Source organism: Cyprinus carpio, chromosome B6, assembly GCF_018340385.1.
Source record: "Cyprinus carpio isolate SPL01 chromosome B6, ASM1834038v1, whole genome shotgun sequence".
Taxonomy (NCBI): domain Eukaryota; kingdom Metazoa; phylum Chordata; class Actinopteri; order Cypriniformes; family Cyprinidae; genus Cyprinus; species Cyprinus carpio.
The window spans coordinates 1,755,208-1,777,293 of record NC_056602.1 but is presented as its reverse complement, the minus strand read 5'-3'; the positions used below and the strand labels follow the sequence as shown (position 1 = coordinate 1,777,293).

Sequence of the window (22,086 nt, the reverse complement as noted above, 5' to 3'; positions counted from 1 at the left end):
CCCTTAACTTAATTAGCTACAATTAGTCAATCACATGTGTAAGTCTTGATTATTTCAATAGATTGTTTCACGCAATCAAGACCATGACCCTTCCTCAATGCTTAATTCATTTACATACAGTTCATAACTTCACTAATCACATTAATATGGTGTATATTTCCCTGTTAACAACTAGATATTTAATGAGATTTTGTTTTGTTGCATAATTGTTCTAAATTATTATTTTTAAATTACATTAAAACAGAGATGCCCATTTTATTTTTTATTTTTTTCCCTCCGTGAAACGAAAGGTTATTATATCCAGTAATATATAATAATAATAATAATAATAATAATAATAAATATTCACATATAATTTCTAATAATTTCATTCACGTATTTTCTAAATTTCAAACAAAAAATAAATCAAATAAATAATAAACAAAAAGATAAATTAGAAATTAAGATATTCTTCTATGGCATGTTTTGTTACTTATTTTTTTTTCCCCATCTTGTGACATGGCACAGTGGGTCAAATTAAAGGTCATCATAGGCAACTATGAATTTTTATAAGTCTATAAAGGGTTTTACATTTCATTACCTTACACAAGTAAATGCCAATAATTATGCAGCAAGTGAAGGACCAAGATGCTTCAGGAAAGAGAGAAGGGCAAGCACAAAATAGAGGCACATGATGACTTGATTTGTAAGTCTAGTTCCATGGTTTTAAAAATGTGATTATTTTATTATGATTATTTTTTTGGTTCACTGGTTCGTGTGTGTGTTCATTCCTCTCAGTCATGTCCAGGTCTGCTCCCCAGTGTGCTTTTGCCAGTCTGTGCAAGCTGCCCACTGTGCCGCCCCCAGAAGTGGGCATTAGTCCTCTAATTAAACTTCTTTATGGTTTGGGTGGCACAGAGCGCAGGCACATGTCATGCCAAGCCTTGTTTATACATGCCAGCCTCTGCTGTGCCCTGCCAGACTTTGCCTTCTGACAGTCTGCCAGCCTCTAGATCTGAAGCCAGATCTGCACCAGACTGTGCCAGGGATGAAGGTCTTTGCCAAGCAGTGTCACAGCGTGCCAGCCATTACCATTCAACGCCAGTCTCACCGTGCCTAGAGTGAGTTCTTATAAAGCTGCTGCTAATTAGCAGGAACCTTCATGAGTGTGTTCAGAAACACAAGACCAATAGAAAAACCATTAGTTTTATTCTTACTTGTCTGATACATACAGTACCAGTATAGTTTGGAATCATTTTTTATGTTTTTGAAAGAAGTCTCATATTTTCAGCAAGACTGCATTTATTTTTTCATACATATGGTAAAAACAGTAATATTGTGGACTTATTATTACAGTTTAAAATAACTGTTAGTTTTTTTTTTTAGTTAGTTTTTTATAGTAAGTCAATACATAAAGTAGTAGAATGTAATTTATTTCTGTGATGTGCAGCTGAATTTTCAGCATCATTACTATGTATATATATATATATATATATATATAATGTTAATATTATATATATATATATATATATATATATATATATATATATATATATATATATATATATATATATACATATGAACAAATATGTTGTACTATTTATAATGGTTTATTTATAAAGTAAAATCAACATAGAATTAATTTTAACCTAAATAAATTGTTTAAAAAAGCGCGCTGCTTCATATTTTTGTGGAAACAGTGATACATTACCAGTCATGTATTTGGAGTCAGTAAGATGGTAAATATGGATAAGCCTTTTATGCTCTTTTTAAATGACTCAAATTTGCTGCAAGAAAACTAGTTTGAAGTAATGCTTCAGTTATTGTTACTACTGTAAATACTTTTTTTTAGTACATTTACATTTAGTTATTTAGCAGACGCTTTTATCCAAAGCCAATTAAAAATGATGACAATGGAAGCAATCAAAATCAACAAAAGAGCAATGATATATAAGTGCTATAACAAGTCTCAGTTAGTTTAACGCAGTACACATAGCGAGGGCTTTTTAAATAATATAATAAATAAAAAGAAAACAGGTAGAATAGAAAAAGATTAGAAAGCTAGTTCATTTTTTTTTTTTTTTTTTTTTAAGAAAATAATTTTTAAATGAATAGAGTGCAAGTCTAAAAGGGGACAAGTGATTTTATTTTTATTTATTTTAAAGAATAGAATTAGAATAGAGAGTGCTAGAGTTAGAGGGTCAAATAAAGATGAGATATGTTTTTTTAGTCGATTCTTGGACTCAGCTGCTCGGATTGAGTTGGGCAGGTCATTCCACCAGGATGGAACATTTAATTTAAAAGTCTGTAAAAGTGACTTTGTGCTTCTTTGGGATGGCACAATCAAGCGACGTTTACTTGCAGAACGCAAGCTTCTAGAGGGCACATAAGTCTGAAGTAATGAATTTAGGTAAAGGGGTGCAGAGCCAGTGGTGGTTTTGTAGGCAAACATCAATGCCTTACTTGTGCCAAGCTTTACTGTACTAACCATAACTTCAGTAACTATAGTATTTTTAGTAATTATGCTCACGTTTATAAGAGTTAACATGCTCCAAAAATTTATTGCGATTTATCAAAATATTGCATATAGGCCATGGTTCGATAAAATGTGTAGTTTCAATGCAATTCAGGTCATTTTGGATAAAATCATTTGTGAAATGTGAAACAATGCATTATTGATGAGACGTGAAAAGCCAGATCACATAATTTCATAATTTTATACATGTTTAGCTTGTATTGCTCTTCTGTAGGTTATATGAATTGAGATCCCGCTGGCTAAGGCCTTGAGATGGTAATGCAGTTCAGGGTTAATCAGGTAATGGTGACCTGAAGACATCCAGGTTAATTTGCAGAATCCTGTCACGAGTGCAATCTTAACCAACACCTACACAGGACGGTTCCTACATTCAGATAGCTGTTAGAACTTGGAACATTTCACTAACATGAATTAACTCAGCAGACATGAAGCATAAGACCGAGCAGAGAGCTGATGCTAAATACAAAACCCGTTAATACATTTGGCCAACTCATCTGCAAGCTGTCTTTTCCCCACTGGACCCGCAAGCTGTTCCCACAGCAGCCAGATGAGAGAGAGAGACACCCCAAAGGCTTGTGGGTAGTCCACCTGTTTTCAATGCAAGACGAACAAGGGCCAGAGCTTAAAGAAGCTTCATTGAGGTATATGAATTAAGATATATATTGGATAGTTAGGTGTGTTACAGTCAAATATTGTGACAGTTTGGAAACACTTATGCTGTCACTAGTACAGTGTGTTTGTGTGCATGTTAGTACACTCATACACTCCTGTCTTCCTCTTGTGTGAGTCTAAATATCGATGCCAGAAAGATGCAAAATCGGCTGTAATTTACATGGCTAATGTGCATTAATATACATTTCCATCCATGCCATGTTTTCTGGAGCAGGTGTTTAAACAAGCTGATGAATAATGAGCTCTTTGCTGGTTTCTGTCCAGATTTAATATAACTGTACTGATATACAGCTCTTTCAACTCTACATTAATGTCTTCATTTTTTATCCATACCATCATTTATTTGCCTGTTTAAAAAAACATTTTTAAGTGTGTCTTGAATTGTCAGTGCATTAATGATAATTTTTATTTAGTGATTTGAGCATCTATAATCAAGGTGAATATCAAGCTCATTAGTGTGTCTTTTCTCTGTTTATCTGTGTCTCAGTGCTGTTTTGTCTGTCTGTCTCTTTTTGGACTCTCCTATCGTCTGTGTACGGGACTTTAGAAAGAGTTTTCATTTTAAATTACTGAATGATAGAACCTGGGTCTGAGGACCCACCACACTGAGGCTGTGTGTGTATACAGGTCCCCATGATTAATAAACATGGCTAAATAATGTTTTGATTACTATGAAAAACACAGTTTTAGGCACATATAATATTAGCTCAATAATGATTAGTAGCTCCCCTAAGCAGAATTGTATTGCTGTGCCCCTTTCTTCAAATATTATGGAAAAGTAAACACCAAACACACACACACACACACACACACACACACACACACCACACAAAAAAAAAAAACTACATAGAGGGGTCAGAGTAGAACTATGACTTTATTAATACAGTTGTCTAATTGATTTTTAAAGTCTCAAGCATTCAGAAATCACGCAAAAAAAAATTAAGAAGTTTTTATTACGATAAAACCATGGTTTATTTTTTTTGCAAGGGTTGTGATGTCCAGATGGTTTTTTGTTGAAGAAATAATAGAGGCTGTGTCATTTACTAGCAAAAAGCTGGCAAAAAATTTAAAGATTAAGTGAATATTTGAATTAAATGTTTGGCCAATAGCCTAAACAAGGGTTTGATCGTCCTGTAAGTGTAGCAGCAGTAATTACCAGGCTTTTGGCTCCCTTTGCAGGCATTTGTAATAACATCTAATGTATCTTAAATAGTTTTTTTTGTAATTAGCCTACATTATGTATTTTAACAGTGTTATTAACCAATCATTATTGCCTCATTTATCTATATATATAGATATATATATATATATATATATATATATATATATATATATATATATATATATATATACATACATACATACATATATAATATATGCATTTTAAGTAATTTTAACAGGCTGTTGTTGGCTTAGGTCTGTTTTATAACCACAAAAATTATCATCTTAATACTTCTTTGTAAATTATCATTTGAAGTAATAAAACCATGGTTAATTTTGCAGTTACCATGGCTACAAGAACAATGATTTTTTGGTGTTATTCGTGTTAAAACCATGGCAAATTTTTGTAAAGGAACATGGAAACTCTGAGAGAATATTAGATGCGTTGGTGGTGGTGAAATTATTTCCGACATTAAAAAAACGTCAACAGCCAAAAAAGTTTCACAGTATTATGGGTGTGTGTGAAATTTGTGAGAATGTTTGGTTTTTTGCTTTTTTTCTTTCTTTCTTTTTCTTTTGCCAAAAAAGTTTCACAGTATTATGAATTCAATTATGATAATTTGCATTCAGCAGCAAACATGAGGTGCGAACTCGTGGTCGCGAGTGCAGATGGGGGAATGGCAGCAACCCCCTGGGAGTTGGTGCCCTACGCAGACTTCGTACTCTGTGTAAGAGACAGAGTGACATGCGTCATAATCTGAAAACCACGCCCACAATTGGGGGAAAACAATCCAACATTTAGGACACGCATTTAGGTGGGGGAATTTGGTGTTCTTGTTTTTTTTTATTCATTTAGGGAAGATGCATAGCAATGTCTAAAAGCTGCTTTGTGACAAGGTGTACAGTAAACAAGCTAAAAAGCCCAGAACTACGTTTTTTTATAAGCTGGTTGACCCAAAAAACAAGCATATAGGACACAAAACTAGAGCGCAACGTGTCATATTACTCTGAGAACTGCGCCCACCTGGAGTGGGAAACGTAATCGGCGACAAGACCATTCATTATTTTTAACCATGTCAAAGGATTGTTTCACCACCTTATGTTAATCTGAGAGGAGGAGATATATTAAGAAACTAAATTTTATTGGTCTATGTCAGTGCCCCCCCCTTTTCCTAACCTTCCTTTTGTTTGAGAAATATCCAACTGAACAGCCCAAAGTGAAATACCCTGACATCTTCAATTTTTTTGGTCCTAAACGCTCATTTTTTTTAGGGGTTGACACTCATAAAAGTGACCCGTGGGTGTGCATGGTCTAAATGGGCTCTGTCTCTCTATGGCAGGGGTGGGGAACGTTGATCTTGGAGGGGCACTGTCCTGCAGAGTTTAGCTCCCACCCTGAAAAAAACCTACCTGTATACTGAAGACCCTGTTTAGCTTGATTCAGGTGTGTTTGATTAAGATTGGAGCAAAACTCTGGATCACATTCCCCACCCCTGCTCTATAAGGAGCGGCAGTACTTAGAGACATGCCCACAGAACGAAGAAAGCATAAGAGAGAAGAATAGCAGCCACTTCTGTTGAACAAGCTGCCACTTCAGAGGAGAAAGATACTTCACCAAAGATTCTCATTATTAAGGTGAGTTAATAAATACCTTGTTACTGATCACTGTTCTCAGTTTCCAGTAATCACAGCAGACTCATAGATTTTTAATATTGCCCTTGTTTTTCAATCAGTAAAACTTGTTTTTATATATATTTTTTCTGGTCGGTGATGTAATAGAAAAGCCATGATATTACATGGTGACAAAATGTGGAACATTTCCTCAGACATCTTGAGTGTAATTATTAACTTATGGCACAAACTTCTTGTACTTTAAACCCTCAGGAGCCTGAGGCATTTTACAACACTAAAAGATGTTGTGACACCCTGACATTTGTGCTTGCTTCACTCAGTTAGAACATATTAAGGGCAGGTCCATAAGTTTGATGAAACTCAGTTTCACATCACTAGCACTGAGCCAATTCTTTTATACCATACCGGTATAACCCTAAATTGATGAACAACCTGAAGAATCTCTTTTGTTTAGCCCTTAAAATTTGAAATAACTAATAAGAGTTTCCTGTAGTATTCCTGTGGCTCATGTGGTAGAGCATTGCATTAGCAGCGCAAAAGGTTGTGTGTTCAATTCCCAGGGGAACACGTTGGTAAAATATGGTAGCCTGCATGCACTGTAAGTCACTTTGGATAAAAAAGTGTCTGCTAAATGCATAAATGTAAAATAAGAGGCATTTTCATTATACACAAGTTTTGTCTTCATAGATCCCATAAAAGTAGAGCTTCTTGAAAACTTTATCCTTTTCATCTTCAATAATCCACAAAAGACAATGGCATCTGTTTTAAAGCTCCTTTATGATTCAATAGATGACCTAGAAAAAGACAATCTGAACAGATTAAGAAGCTCTTACTCTCTTTTTTTATATTGTTATTGCTTAGGTTTACATTACAAAAATAGCTAGTTTATAACCAGGGGCGTTTGCACAAGATCCCGGGCCCTATGCATAGGCCAGTCCTTTGATGGGCCCCCATGGAAAATATCCAGGTAAAATATAATATATTCCAGACTTTTCAAGGGCCCTCTCTTCCTTTGGGGCCCTGGTAATCAGTACTGGTTTACCCCCAGTCCGACGACCCTGGTTATAACAACAGTCTTCTAACATAAATGCTCATATACATTCACCTAAAACAATCAACAGGCAATATATAGATATATATTTACTTACCTCTATATTATATATGTTAATTCCATTTCTCTCAGGGATAAACATTTTTCATGAATGCATTTAGATTCAATCTAATGTTTGATTATACTATATTCTCTGGATTCTCATAGACTTTTTCTGTAAATATTGTAGGGAGTTTATAGGGAGTCTGTATAAAAAGGTGAAGGTGTACTTCCCAAACAAGCCTACTGCTATATAAAGATTACTATTCTGAACGTTTTATAGTTAGTTTCATGTATCTAGTCAAATGTGTTTAATGGAATTGGAATGATACACACTAACACTACTATATTTATTTTAAAACAAATACAATGAAAATTCCACAAACAGAGCCTTCTGTCATGAAAGGGGTATTTTTAGCAACACTTCACATAATGAGAAATGGTTAATTTGTTTGATTTATAGGGCTATAAAACTGATAGATACAGAGAATATAATCGGCATTTTTGTATATAGACCCTATACGTCTGTTGAAAACCTTCTTTTTATTATGTTGTAAGTAGTCAGTAAAGATTCGGCATGTGTCAAGAAGGATTTATGCACTTGTCAAGATTAATATTATGACTTTGACCTTTGACCTTTCCCCTCCCCCACATGGCCCACCCACTTTGCGCTGACCCTGTGACCTGTTAATGATATCCAGATGTGACCTTTGACCTATTAATGATATCCAGATGTGTAAATCCGCATATGTGGAATTCCGAAGTCGACCTTTGCCCTCCGGGGGAGAAATATGATTCTCTGTCTGCTGATGGATACCATAAATTAAGTCCTGAGGAATGTTTTTGAAGATTTTATGGTCCATTCCCACATCCGTTGTTGTCTGGCATCTGACCGCCCGCAATGAATGGGGGAGGAATCCAGTTGCATTCCAAGGTACACTTAGATAAATAGATCTCAGGCATTTCTGTAAAAAATCAGAAAAGACAGATCATGCCTTTATGGTATTTCAGTCACGTCTCAAGTGACATGTTTAAGATCTAAGATCTGTATCTCTCTAGGCATGTCCAGCACCAAGAAGGATTGTGGAGCAGTGGACTGAGACAGTGTGGTGGTGGAGGAAGCTGTCATTTATAGCCTTGATTCGATATATCATGCAGAGCAGTTATGTTTTTATTTTAATGTTTTTGCTACGGCACAGACACAGATCGTGTCTCTATCTGTCTCTTCAGAAAAGTTCCCTGAGAATGAATTCAGACCATCATTTCACCTATAAGTCCCTAATTGTTTGAAATGTTTAAACTGGAGGAGACAGAACAAACCATGGATTTGTTTACAAAGTGCCCCTATAATGCCATTTTCAAGCTTCCTAATATTGTTTTGGGAGTCTCCTTCACTAGGATTACACATGCATGCGAGGTCAAATAACGCTTTTGTTTTTTCCTCAAAATATGCATTTAATACCACCTCATTTTCCAGTGATTTTCAAACAATTCGTTCGAAGCAGTTCAAAGATTCAGTCTCTCTAAACCCCTCCTTTCCCAGGAGCCTGCTGTACTCTGATTGGTCAGATGGCCTAGTCTGTTGTGATTAGTCTAAGGCGTACAGCGCGTGTCGGAAACGATAAGCCTGTTTCCATAGTTCTGTATATTTTTAACTCTTTATAGAAATATAAACATCTATTATTTATCATACTTACAGGTTGTGATTCAGTGGAGCAGCTGGTCCAAATAAACAGGATACTAAACCATCTTTCAACAGCAAGCGTTTATGACTCCTGCGTTGAACTCCCCAAGTTTAGAGAAGCAGTCGTCAGTTGAATGATGTGTGTTTGTGGGTGGGGTCAAGTTATCGATTCTTTATTTTGGGTGACAATAACTTTATTTATTGTGCCACTTTCATCTTTACAACTTTGCAGATCATTTACATTCACATATAGCTACATTACACACTGCATGAAAGGCAATATTGGAAATGGCCATAATAGGGACACTTTAAAGGTGTACCAGCTTCTTGGATATTCAATTTCAGCAAGACCTTATCATCAGGAGCTTTGGGGTTGAAAGGAGCTTGATCACATTGTAAAGACCCTTCTTGAGACATGTTGGAAATGTGGTGTGGGTAGGTTCGACTTACTGTTCTTTATAATGGCAGTAGTAACTGGGCGGGGACGGCAATGCCCCTGAACCATTGTGGGTGCAACTCTCAGGATGAAACAGTTGTGTTTTAATTCTGTTGAATCCGTCACGCATGTCACACCACCTGAACATTTTGTTTACAATCGGAAAAAAAGCCGCTCAGCAGATGCAGATCATGCCACTTGAACAAAAATTGCAGGATGTACATTTCGTGATGTTCCTTATGCAGGTCACCCCCCGAACGACCGCTAAGCTTTGTCTTGTCTTCGCAGGCGAATATGTACATTCAGTCGTCTGGGTTCTTTTGAGAATGGTCACCGACCCCCTCGGTACCATGTATTCGGTATGACCCCATTCCACTCTGCAGCCATTTCGTCAGACGTGTAGAGTGTAACCACTCCACCTTAGAACGTACCTTGGAATGCAACCAGATTCCTCCCCATTCATGCGGGCATCAGATGCCAGACACCAACGGATGTGGGAATGGACCATAAAATCTTCAAAAACATTCCTCAGGAGTTATGGTATCCTCACCAGACAGAGTTGTACCAAAACATCATATTTCTTCCCCCGGAGGGCAAAGATTAACTTTGGAATGTCACGTATGCTAATTTACACATCCGGATATCATTAACAGGTTCAAAGGTCACATTTGGATATCATTAACAGGTCACTGGGTCAGCGCAACGTGAGTGGTCACGACGTGGGTGGGCCATGTGGGGGAGGGGAAAGGTCAAAGGCATAAATCAATCTTGACAAGGGTCATAAATCATTCTTGACACATGCCGAATCATACTGACTACTAAAAACATAATAAAAAGAAGGCTTCAAACAGACGTATGGGTCTTTATACAAAAATGCCCATTATATTCTCTGTATCTTTCAGTTTTATAGCCATTTAAATTAAACAAATTAACCATTTCTCATTATGACATCTTGCCAAATGTGAAGTTTTGCTGAAAATACCCCTTTCATGAGAAGAAGGCTCTGTTTGTGGAATTTTCATTCTATTTGTTTTTAAAATAAATATAGTAGTGTTAATGTATGCCTTATTCTAATTCCATTAAAGTTAAACATTTGACTAGATAAATGAAACGAACTATAAAATGCTCAGAATATTAATCTAAGGTCAAAGGTCAAATCTGTCAAAGGTAACATCTGGATATCATTAACAGGTCACGGGGTCAGCGCAAACACTAGTGGTCACGACGTGGGTGGGCCATGTGTGGGGGAGGAGAAAGGTCAAAAGGTCAAAGCCATATATCAATCTTGACAAGGGTCATAAATCTTTCTTGGCACATGCCGAATCATACTGACTACTGTTGTATTAATTTATTTTGGTATTGCTGATCTGTATCAGTCGATACAAGCACCCTTAGTTTCCAGAACTATTTATGTGTCTCACATTGTGTGTCATTTTGATTTATTGGTATTTTGCTAGTGATTTAAACTTTTGAAAAAAAAATGTTTTTTTAAAATGTCATGTAGTTCAGGTAGTAAACACTAGACTTACTTTTCCTATTATCTCAAAACGATCAGTCAGCGCAACACTAGTTTTTTTGTCGTGGCCATGACATATTAACTAGTGGAAAACGTGAAAAAAATGTTGTGGCCATGAGATGTGAAGTTGTGGCCTTGAGATGCGCTATGTTGAGGGAACAACATCCATTTCTCGTGGCCACGAGTTTGAATGCATAAAAAAACAACCTGCGTAAACAATCCTGTGTGACCATAGCAATCCAGGGTCATGGGTAATTAGTTTTTTTATTTTTTTTTTATTTTTAAGAATTAAGAAATTATATTATTAAATTATTATATTAACCATATGCCTAGGCTACCGGACTGTATTGGGCGCGATGTAGAAAGCATTTGAATTAAGTTCATCTTGAATGAATGTTACACAAAATTACATAAAATGAAATAGGCCTACAAGAAAACATTTTTATCCATCCCATAGTCTTGTAATTCCATTAACTGATTGTATTTTTTCTGTAGAATTCTGTTTATTATTATTAGCCTATAATTGATTATATTTTTATACTTGATATGTATTTGATTTTTTCCCTCTTCATTTTGATCACTTTATTTATTTTGCTCGACATGCCAATAAAGCTATACGACTGGAATTTTTTTTTTTTTTTTTTTTTTTTTTCTTAAGTGCAGTTAAAGGTTGAGTTTAACATAGGCCTATTTAATTTTATTTCGGCTAATTAATAGAGTATAATTATAAATACCATAGTGTTTCATTGAGGAGTGAATAATTTGTGTAGTTTCATCTGTAAATGAAAACACAATTGAACATGTGTTTTCTCCGTTTTTTGGTTAGAAAGGGAGTAAGGTAAGACTTCTTTGTTTATGTTTAACTTTGTTTTGTAAGTTTAGAAAGTACTCCTCCCCAAGTTAGAGAGCTTTTATGTTTGATGTTTTGGCCAATAAATTGTCAAATAAATAATTTTTCCTGAGCATTACAAAACTCTGTGTGATTTATGTGGAGTGCTGGGACAGGAGAGATGAGTTCCTGATTGCCTAATAAGATTCCATTTGTTAGATAACATGACCTTTCAATAAACAATAGTTATATAGCAATTATTCTCCTTATGGTTAATTTCAATATTTAAAAAAAAAGCCCAGAACTGCTTTTCTGATGGACTGGTATGACATAAACACTGTTAACCATTTGTACATTCTCTAACATGCATATTTAAATTGACAATTTATTTAAAAGCCTCTGGTGTTTAATAATAGTAAATACCATCATGTCCTTGTGTTTTTTTTTTTACCCTAATAAAAGTTATAGCAGCACTAAATAGTTCATAAAAAGAAACTTAATTCTAATACTCATTATATTAGCATTAGCCGCACTTATGCTAATGATTAACTATGCTTACGACGATGTTTATTTCAATCTGACATTCAAATTAAAATATGGAATAATATCCATAACAGAAGATCTAAATATTAAAAAAATTAAATTGAAACTTGGTTGCTTTCATTTGATCCGGGTGTCGGGTCTTTAAAGTGTTTTTTTTTTTTTTTCAGTTTGATGTCAGTTTCCTCCTCTTGAGGTCACCATGTTTCAGTGCTTTTATAAAGAGAATGCATCTGCACACCTTTCGGATAGGACATCAAGAACTGGGTTGACTGGGTACTCTGTACGACCGGTATCTTAAAAAGAACCTGGTACCGTAATGTTTTCATTTTTTTTTAGTACCGACTTGGAACCGAAGTACTGGGTCTTTTGACAACACTGGTTTGTACAGTATAAAAAACATGTCCTCATAAAATGTGGTGTCACAATTCTTGTTCTATTTCTTGTGTTTTGCTGTCTCCTGGACTTGTGATTTTTTTGTTTTGGAGAGTGTGTATGTCTTTACTTTGTGTTTTTTTTTAGGTTTTTTTGTTTGTATTGTTTCTCTGCCCCCAGTGTGTCTTCCTGGACTTGAACTTTAACTGCCCACGCCCCCTTGTTATCTTATTTAGCTTGAATTTTCCATGCCCATCGGAGCTGTACGCTTTCGTGCTAATTACCCTGGTTAGTAAAACTGGCGTTTTTTTTTTTCAATGTGACTTTTTTTTTTTTATTTTGTTATTGTCTTGTTTGTTTTTGTGATTTTAATGTTATATTTTTCTTTTTCTTTTGGTCTGGTCTGAAATGTAAAAGTTTAAAACACAATGTGAATCTATGTCTTAAGTGAGTGGCAGGATCATAAAGCTTTAAGTCTGATGAGACAAGCAAGATGAGACCAAACAAGATGAGACCAAACCAAAATAATATACTGAGCACAGAATCTTAAACTGAAAACAATCAAAACAATATTTTAGCTCTTAAAAAGTTTAAAAAGTGTTTCATAATAGTTGATCTGATTGTCATTTCATTATGCACATTTATTTACATGTACTGCATAGACTCCTGCAATAAAAATGCAACTCTTTGAAGTCTTTTTCCTTTTCCTTTGGTCCAATAGTCTATGAAGGGTGATGGCACCTGTATTAGAGCTGCTTTATAATATTCTAGATGACCTGAAACAAGAAAATCTGAAGAGATTTAGGAGTCTTTTACAGCAAGATGGGCGCATTGGAGCTGGTAAACTCGAGAATGCTGATGTCACTGACACAGTGGATAAGATGGTGGACAGTTATGGACCGGAAGAAGCTGTGGAGATCACAATGAACATCCTGAGAAGGATAAACCAGAACCAGCTGGCTTTAGATTTAGAGAACAAGTACAAAGAAGGTAATTAAGCAAAAAAAAAAAACTAGAGGCAGCATAAATTTTATATAAACGTGCATATTTAGAGGCAGCCTTTAAAGAATATCTTTTTGAAAGAAGATTTTTTATTTTCAAGGCTGCATTAATTTAATAACAATACATATAATATTGTAAAATATTATACTTTAAAATTACTGTTTTCTGTTTGAATATCTTTATTTTCCTGTGATGGCAAAATTTTCACAGCTGAATTTCCAGCATCATTACTCCAGTCTTCAGTGTCACATCATACTTCAGAAATCATTTGCTGATTTGCTGCTCAAGAAGCATTTCTGATTATTATCAACGTTTGAAAACAGTTGTGCTGCTTAGAGTAGTGTGGAAACCATGATGCAGTGTCTATTCTGTATACTTGAATGAATAAAGTCTCCTTCCTCTTCACAGTGCTTAATTCATTAGAAGCGTCTGAGAAACACACAAGAAAACAAGGTGAAATAACCTCACACACATCCTTAAAGTGGTGGGTCACTTGGATACAGAATAGAATTGCTTTCAGTACTATGAATTTAAATACCATCTGCAATAAACACGTCTGCAACAGCTGATTTTGATAATCGTGCCAGTGTGAAAAATGTGTTTTCATTTTCCAACGTTGTTTGTTCCCACCTTTTTGTTTTTTATATGTATTTACATTTATTATGTATATAAATGTAAGTTTTTTTTTTTTCTCATAAACAGAGGATTTCTGGCTGCAGGAACTCTTGAAAACTCACAAAAAGAACATGAAGGAGAAAGTTAGAAACACATTTTTGATGAAAAAAAGAAAAAAAAGAGTGCATCTCACAGATGCTTATACAGACCTCTTCATTACAGAGGGGGATATTAATGAAGTCAATCATGAACATGAGATTCTGAAGATTGATAATGCCTTTAAACCCCAGAAATCACAGGACAGGCCAATCAAATGCAATGATGTATTTAGTCTGAACAAAAAGAAGAAAAAGATTGTGCTCACCAAAGGCATCGCTGGCATTGGAAAAACCATTTCAGTGCACAAATTCATTTTGGACTGGACAGAAGGAAAAGCCAATCAGGATATTGACTTTGTGTTCCTACTTCCATTACGAAAGATAAACTGCATCAAAGACAGAGAGATCAATCTGCATGAGATTCTACAAATATTTAATCCTGAATTGCAGGGCCTGGAGACATTGAAGAGAAATAAGATATATAGTTATAAGCTCGCGCTTATCTTTGATGGACTGGATGAGAGTGGACTGACTCTGGATTTTGACAGTGGAATGGTTGCGTGTGTTGAGGAGCGATCATCTGTAGATCAACTGTTTTCAAGTCTGGTGAACGGGACTCTGCTTCCATCAGCGCTCGTCTGGGTGACATCACGACCAGCAGCAGCCAATCAGATCCCTCCTGAGTATGTCGGGTTGTTCACAGAGGTGCGTGGATTCACTGACCAGCAGAAGGAGGAGTACTTCAGAAAGAGAATCAAAGATGAGACTTAGGCCTCCAGAATCATCTCACACATTAAGAAATCTCGAAGTCTCTACATCATGTGCTACATTCCCGTGTTCTGTTGGATCATAGCCACTGTTCTTCAACACTTCTCCACTGGAAACAATGCAGAGAACATCAACACAACACTCACTGAAATGTACATCCACTTCCTGCTGATACAGATGAACATGAAGAGCCAAAAGTGTGACAGAAAAACAGAAAGAGAACGTACTAAGCTTGATTCCAATAAAACAACAATATTGAAGTTAGCCAGGTTAGCGTTTGAACAACTAAAGAAGGAAAATATTGTGTTCTATGAGGAAGATCTGAAAGCATGTGGTATTGATGTGAGTGAAGACTTTGAGTCCACAGGAATGCTGACTGAGATCTTTCAGAAAGAAGCTGGACTTCACGAGATGAAGGTCTTCTGCTTTGTGCATCTTAGTGTTCAAGAGTTCCTCGCTGCAGTCCATGTGTTCCTCTGCTACCTGAACAAGAACATGGAGGAACTTCAGTTTTTCATTGAAGAACCACAAAACAGATATTTGTTTCTTCCTCAGCTTAAATTACACAAAACCCATAAAAATATTGTTTTACCTAAATTACTAAAGAAGGCTGTTAACAAAGCAATGCAAAGTCAGAAAGGACATTTTGATCTATTTTTACGGTTTCTGCTGGGTATTTCACTGGAAACGAATCAGAAACTGCTCAGAGGCCTATTCACAAACACTGAAGACAGCAAATACAGTGCCACAGAAGTAACTCAGTACATTACAGAACAATTAAAAAGCCAGGACATCTCACCTGAAACTTCAGCCAACATGTTCTACTGCTTACTGGAGCTCAAAGACAATTCATTAAATACAGAAATCCAAAGATACTTCAGATCATCTCCAGGAAGGAGCCTCTCATCTTCCATGTGCTCCTTGCTGGCCTATACACTAATGATGTCAGAGGATGTGCTGGATGAGTTCAACCTGAATATGTACGAGACCACATGGGGAGGCTACATGAGTCTCTTGCCAGCTGTGAGATGCTGCAGAAAAGTAAAGCAAGTAACTTTTACTGATTTTTGGGGGGTAAACCTGTATTTACTAGGAACTTACTAAATATTGATTTTATAGACACACATTTGAAAGCTGATTTTACTTGGCTGTCACATACATGATATTTAAACATTTTTTCTAACACGATCTCTTGAACGTGCGTTTCAATGGCATGGTTTTATGTTACTTTTTGGCATACTATTTATACACTATTTATATACTATTTGGTGTGCATATGATACGCAATTTGTAGGTTTAGGGGTGTGGGGTAGGTGCATATGCCAAAATGCGTATTATATGTACAACAACAAAGAACCTATCATATGCATGCAAAAACTGTGTATTATATACACATCAAACACATGCATTGTGTGCACAACAAAGATTCTGCACATAAATAGCATGTAAAATCATGGCTGTCGGTCGATTCAAATTTTCTTTATCTAATTAATTGCAGGGGTTCTTACATGATGTAATCTAATTAATCGCAAAATAAATTTGGCTGTGAAAATACCCCCAAAAGATCAATTAAATATATTATTTTGTTAAATGTTTAGGCTACAATGGCCTAACATAAAGTATGGAACATAAAAGAAGATAGTTCAAGAAACATCTCAGTATTTTTTTGCTTATACAATGAAAGTCAAAACAGCTTAGATACAAACAGTACTCAAAAAATACCTTACTTTATGTTTTATTTTTTGGTGAACTATCCCTTTAATGTTTTAAATATATATATATATATATATATATATATATATATATATATATATATATATATATGTAAAGTGAAATGATGCTAAAAGAAACTAAAACTACCAGCAGATAGCGGTAAATGTCTTTATGAGTCGGTTCGTTCAAACAGCTGATTTATTCAGGAATTCAGTAAACGGCTCTCTGGTTCACATGATTCGTTCAGAAACCAAACACCGCTGTGTTGCTCGGAGATGCACAACAGTTCTGCTGTGGCTTTATAGGTAATATTTTCATTGGCAAAATTGAACAAAAAACAACTTTTGTTTAAATTTTGCACAATATTAACTTCTTATTTACTGAACTGTGGTATAAAATCACATTTGCACTCGTGTTCTTCGTGACAAAAACAGCACTTGTGTGATATTGCTCTCACTGCTGGTGTGATATCCCTTATCATATGATATAAATATGAGACAAAAACTCATACAGGGGCATTTTTTCCCCTAATATCTTAAAATTAGGGTAACTGCATTTATGGAGTTGTTGTCCTGCATCATGTTTGTCAACAGTCAACTGTATGAAATGTAAGATGATGTACAGGATTGTGGGTGGGGCCAGTGCGTTAACTGCATTAAAATATTTTAATCTCATAATTTTTTCATAACTAATTAATTAAGTTAAAGTGTTAAACTAACAGCTCTATGTAAAATAGAAAATAATTATAATAAAAATTGATTTTGGTATTGATATGCATTTTCAAGAGACCGGACTCGTTTATCTATAGAGCTTGAATGTTCTAGAGAACTGGTCCTACAAGATAAACACAATATATGTCTTTGACAAATATCTTCTTTTTACAGACTCTCCTCATGTAAACTCAATGATACCTGCTGTGAAACTGTGGCTTTGGCCCTGCAGATACCAAACTCACCTATGATAGAGCTGGACAAGAGTCACAATGACCTGCAGGATTCAGGAGTGAAGCTGCTCTCTGAGCGTCTGAAGAACCCAAACTGTCAGCTGAAGATATTGAGGTTTGAGATTCAGATGTTTTTTTTTTTTTTTTTAGGGGTTTTTGTATTTTTTTTTTTAGGGGTAAATAGCAACTGAAATTGGGTTTGGTACGTGCCTTGGTTTTAAAGTTAAGGTTTGGTATGCTTTCGTTACAGTGAGAGGAAAACTAAATATAAAAATTTTCTCAACTCCTTCTAAACAATTCTTTACTGAAAAAAAAAATAGTGGCTCTGTCTTTAAATAAATTCAGTCAAAATTAATTTTTTGTAAAGGGTAAAAAAAAAATCAATTGCTGCTAATGCTAATACTATAGGTTGTCCTATTACTTGCAGATTACTATAATATTACATTTATAGTAATTGAATTAATTGTTCACTGTTTTTTTCTAGGCTTGATTGTGTTTATGGGGTGCAGTCTACAATGTTAATGTTTGCTTTAAAAAAAAAAACAATTTTTTTTTTACATAATTTACTTTTATTCTACACCGCTTTGTCCCTTCTCCAATAAACACACACCTGGATTTATGAAGCCCCTCCCTCAGAAATACACAAAGAGCCTCAGATTGGTTAGCTGGCCTTGTGTATTGTGTGATGGCTAAACCACCTAGTGAAATCCAGAAAACGTGTCCTCAGTGGCCTGTACTCTGGTTGTATTGTAAACAATCATGTTGTCAATATTGCTTATCAATTTGAGCCCGAATGAGACCCAGATAATATTAGTGAAAAGGATCGTGCAAGAACCTTTACAAGCAGGGCTCTTACAGGACATTTTAGAATAGTATGTTTTTTTTGTTGTTGTTGTTGTTGTTGTCTCATACTTTTAGATACTTTGTTATCAGTAAATGCTACTGCTTATGTTAGCTTCTAATATACAGTTTTATCCTGATTAAAGCTGTAATACAGCAGAATACATGACTGCATTGTAGCATTTTTGTTACCGTAAGAAGTGTTTGCCAGCAAGAATTGTTTGTCACCACAGGAACTCGTCCATGTTTAATGCTTCTCGTAGCTATGTGAAAAATTATCTCTATACACATAAAGTGTAAAATTGGAACACAATTTATTGCTTAGGGTGACCAAACGTGCCATTTTCCCAGGACACATCCTTGCCAGGATTTCTATATTGCCTAAAATATCCAGGTTTTGGCTTTGGTTTCCTGTTTTCATACTTAAAGAAGGTAATGATCATTTGACCAATAACATGCAGACATTGTACATAATCGACCAGTTGTGGTGCGTGAGAAGGTGGCATCTACAGAGAACGGTCAAAGCGATGCAAATACCTGTACATATTAGTGTTCGACTTGAAGCAGCACTGAGCAGACCAAAGTATGACATCAAAGTACCATGAGAGCGATTCAAAAGCACAAGAAGCCATCTGCTCTCTAGAGCTCTCATGGTACTTTGTCATACAACAATTGGTCTGTGCAGCGCACACAAAGCCAAAACGTGGCTATTTTAGGCCATATAGAGATCCTGGCTAGGACGTGTCCTGGGAAAATGGCACGTTTAGTCACCCTATTATTGCTGGAGCTGACAAGCTGGTGATCAGAATGAGAGAGAGAGCGATGCAGAGCAGGGGACATGAGAAACAGGAATAAGAACAGCTGAAAAACACAATAGTGTAAACAGGGCCTTATATACAGTTTTATGTAAAAGTTTGGCACCCCTGATAATTATGATAATTTCAATTTATAATCTGCTAGGCTTTTGAATCAGCAACTTCATTTGGATCTAATTTATACCTTACAGATACGGTATTTATTGAATCAACAGAAACAATGCAATGTGAGGGGTGCCCAAACGTTTGCATAAAATTGCATGAATAGAGGTTTTTTTATCATGCAGCCCTAGTTTGCTCCCGGGCACTGGATATAGCTGTCCACTGCTCCAGGTGTGTGTTCACTTCTCACTGCTGTGTCTGTGCACTTGGATGGGTTAAATGCAGAGCACCAATTCCAAGTATGGGTTACCATACTTGGCAAATGTCACGACTTTCACTTTGGATGGGTTAAATGCAGGCGACGACTCTTCCTCTTCTCTAAAGCAGTGCAGCATGGCCCCGCCCCCTTTGTTGCATGTTCCCAGGGGCAGGGTTTATGTAAATTTCAGGGTTTGTGATGTCACCAACCCGGGAAGTTGCTCATTGTAGTCCCTACCAGCCGTATTTGTAAGCATTAAACTCCCATAATTTTAAAAGACAATATCTCCATTTGCATTGGACTTTCAGCTGTGTAACTTTGCAGATATTGTTTATGCAAAAACAGCAACATTACAAAACTAACTAAAGTGAAAAAACTGAAATCACAATCAACCATCCCTTTAAATTAAATAGCTATTTAGTCTTAGATAAAATAGTCAACAACATTGTATGCAAATGTGTAAACTGAACATTAGCATTAACTTCTAAGCTAATAATATAATCTGTTTTTACTCCAATTCATTTTTGCCATAAATTGTTTGGTCACACTTTTTGCCTCAATAAACTTCTAATTTACTGCTTATTAATAGTTTGTAAGGTAGATGTTAAGTTTAGGTATTGGGTAGGATTAAAGATGTAGAATATGGTCATGCAGAATATGTCATTTATAAGTACTAATAAACAGCCAATATAGTAGTACTATGCATTCTAATAAGCAACTAGTTAATAGTGAGAATCGGTCCTTATATTAAAGTGTTACCAATTGTTTTAATGACGATTAATTTAAACATACCCTATATTAAATTATTAAGTAATTACTAAATTAAAAGTCTAAATCAACTCTCTGACAGTAGGTGGTGCTTTTAGAACAACAGAAATAGAGCAGTTTCCCTGGTAACTGCTGTAAGCAAACCAAGGTGCACTAATAAATACTACTTTATAAGGCATCACACAGAAGGAATATGAAAAGGAAATACCATTGATACTTTGCTGCAGATAGTTGTTAACTTCAGAAATTTTGCATTCATAATTCATTCATTCATACAATTTCTCTCAGCACTCCGCTTTAAAGGTTGTAAAACCTCAATGCCTTCCACTATGTTTTCACACAAAAGAACACCTACAGTGCAAGTAGCACCTGTGTGAGACTGTTGCTAACTTTGCTTAATTCTGGACAGTAGTTACCTTGAGTGTTTCAAATCGCAGTAATCAAATACAGTGTTTTTCACTATGTCGTTCAGTTTAACAGGCTGTACATTCACTGGTCAGTGCTGTGAATTTGTGGCCTCAGTTCTACAATCATCAAACTCCCATCTGATAGAGCTGTACATGGTTTTTTTTATTTTGTGTGATTCTGGAGTGAAGCTGATCTCTGATGGACTGAAGAGCCCAAACTGTCAGCTGAAGATACTAAGGTGTAAAATTCATTCATGTATGAGTCACTCTTTCTAAAAGGAATGAAGAATATGGTTGCATAGAAAATAATGTGTAAAGAGTCAGCAGCACAGTTTAAGGTGCCGCTGATGCAGCATTTAATTTACTCAGATCTTAAAACCCAGACTTATCTAAACAGGGCTACTTCCTTCAGGAGATGCAAATCTATTTGCTTATGATCATCAGTATCTGGTAGAACCGTATTCTTCTTTCAGTCGAACTTGTAATTTATAAGCATATATCAAATGAAGTGTAAATACTGATTTTATTTTTATTATAATCCCTTATACAAAGAAAATATATTTCCTAATATATGAATGATCAATATATTAACCAACATAATGGTATATTAGAAATTATACAGAAAAATATATTGTGTAAATATATTACAATATTGGCTAATCTCTTCCTGAACACACAGACTCTACTCTTCTCCACAATGGTAACCCCATAAACTTACACATGCCAGAAACCCTTTTACATTTCAAAATTATAAAATTATTAGACATTTACATATACTAATATTGAGCAAAAACACACAAAATAACAATTAATTTGAACATTTTTACTTTAACAGTCAGAAGTAAAGCATACTGGGAACTAGAAATCTGCTGTAACTCATTCCATGAATGTGTATATATATGTGTGTACATTCACATTTATCAGTATATAGCTATATATTGTCAATGCATATATTGCTGTATATTGAAAAATATAAGCACTAGTTTCCAATATATGGAAATGTATTATGTAATATATCGCATTTTATTTTGCAGTATATTAACATATACTGATTCATATGCTGTAAACTCACCAGTCAGTGTTGTAAAATTGTGGCATCAGTTTTACAATCATCAAACCTCAAGTGTTTATAGTAGCTCCAACCTGCTCGCCTGGAAGTTTCTAGTGAGTCAGAAGAATTTGATTAGCTGGTTCAGGTGTATTTATTTTGGGGTTAAAGTTAAACTCTGCTGGATAATGGCCCTCCAGGATCAGGATAATCAATTAATAGGGGGCAGCCCTAATTTTTGTTGTTCTGTTCAGATTG

The 22,086-nt window shown here is 35.4% G+C and overlaps 2 protein-coding genes across 6 annotated transcripts in view; one reads left to right on the top strand and one right to left on the bottom strand.

Annotated features, from left to right (window-relative positions):
* Positions 1–22,086, bottom strand: part of LOC109056731 (E3 ubiquitin-protein ligase TRIM39-like) — an 820,810-nt gene that overhangs the window by 660,299 nt on the left and 138,425 nt on the right. The window lies entirely within an intron of this gene.
* LOC122137612 (NACHT, LRR and PYD domains-containing protein 6-like) lies at positions 5,853–15,973 on the top strand. Of its 2 annotated transcripts, XM_042725306.1 has the most exons (4): positions 5,853–5,983; positions 13,172–13,440; positions 13,861–13,905; positions 14,155–15,973. In XM_042725306.1, exons 2-4 carry the CDS (start codon positions 13,185–13,187, stop codon positions 14,934–14,936), a joined length of 1,083 nt encoding a protein of 360 aa, XP_042581240.1. In that variant the 5' UTR covers positions 5,853–5,983; positions 13,172–13,184; the 3' UTR covers positions 14,937–15,973. The 2 variants fall into 2 exon arrangements, with proteins under 2 accessions (XP_042581240.1, XP_042581239.1); XM_042725305.1 differs by lacking the exon at positions 5,853–5,983 and having other exon boundaries at positions 12,946–13,440.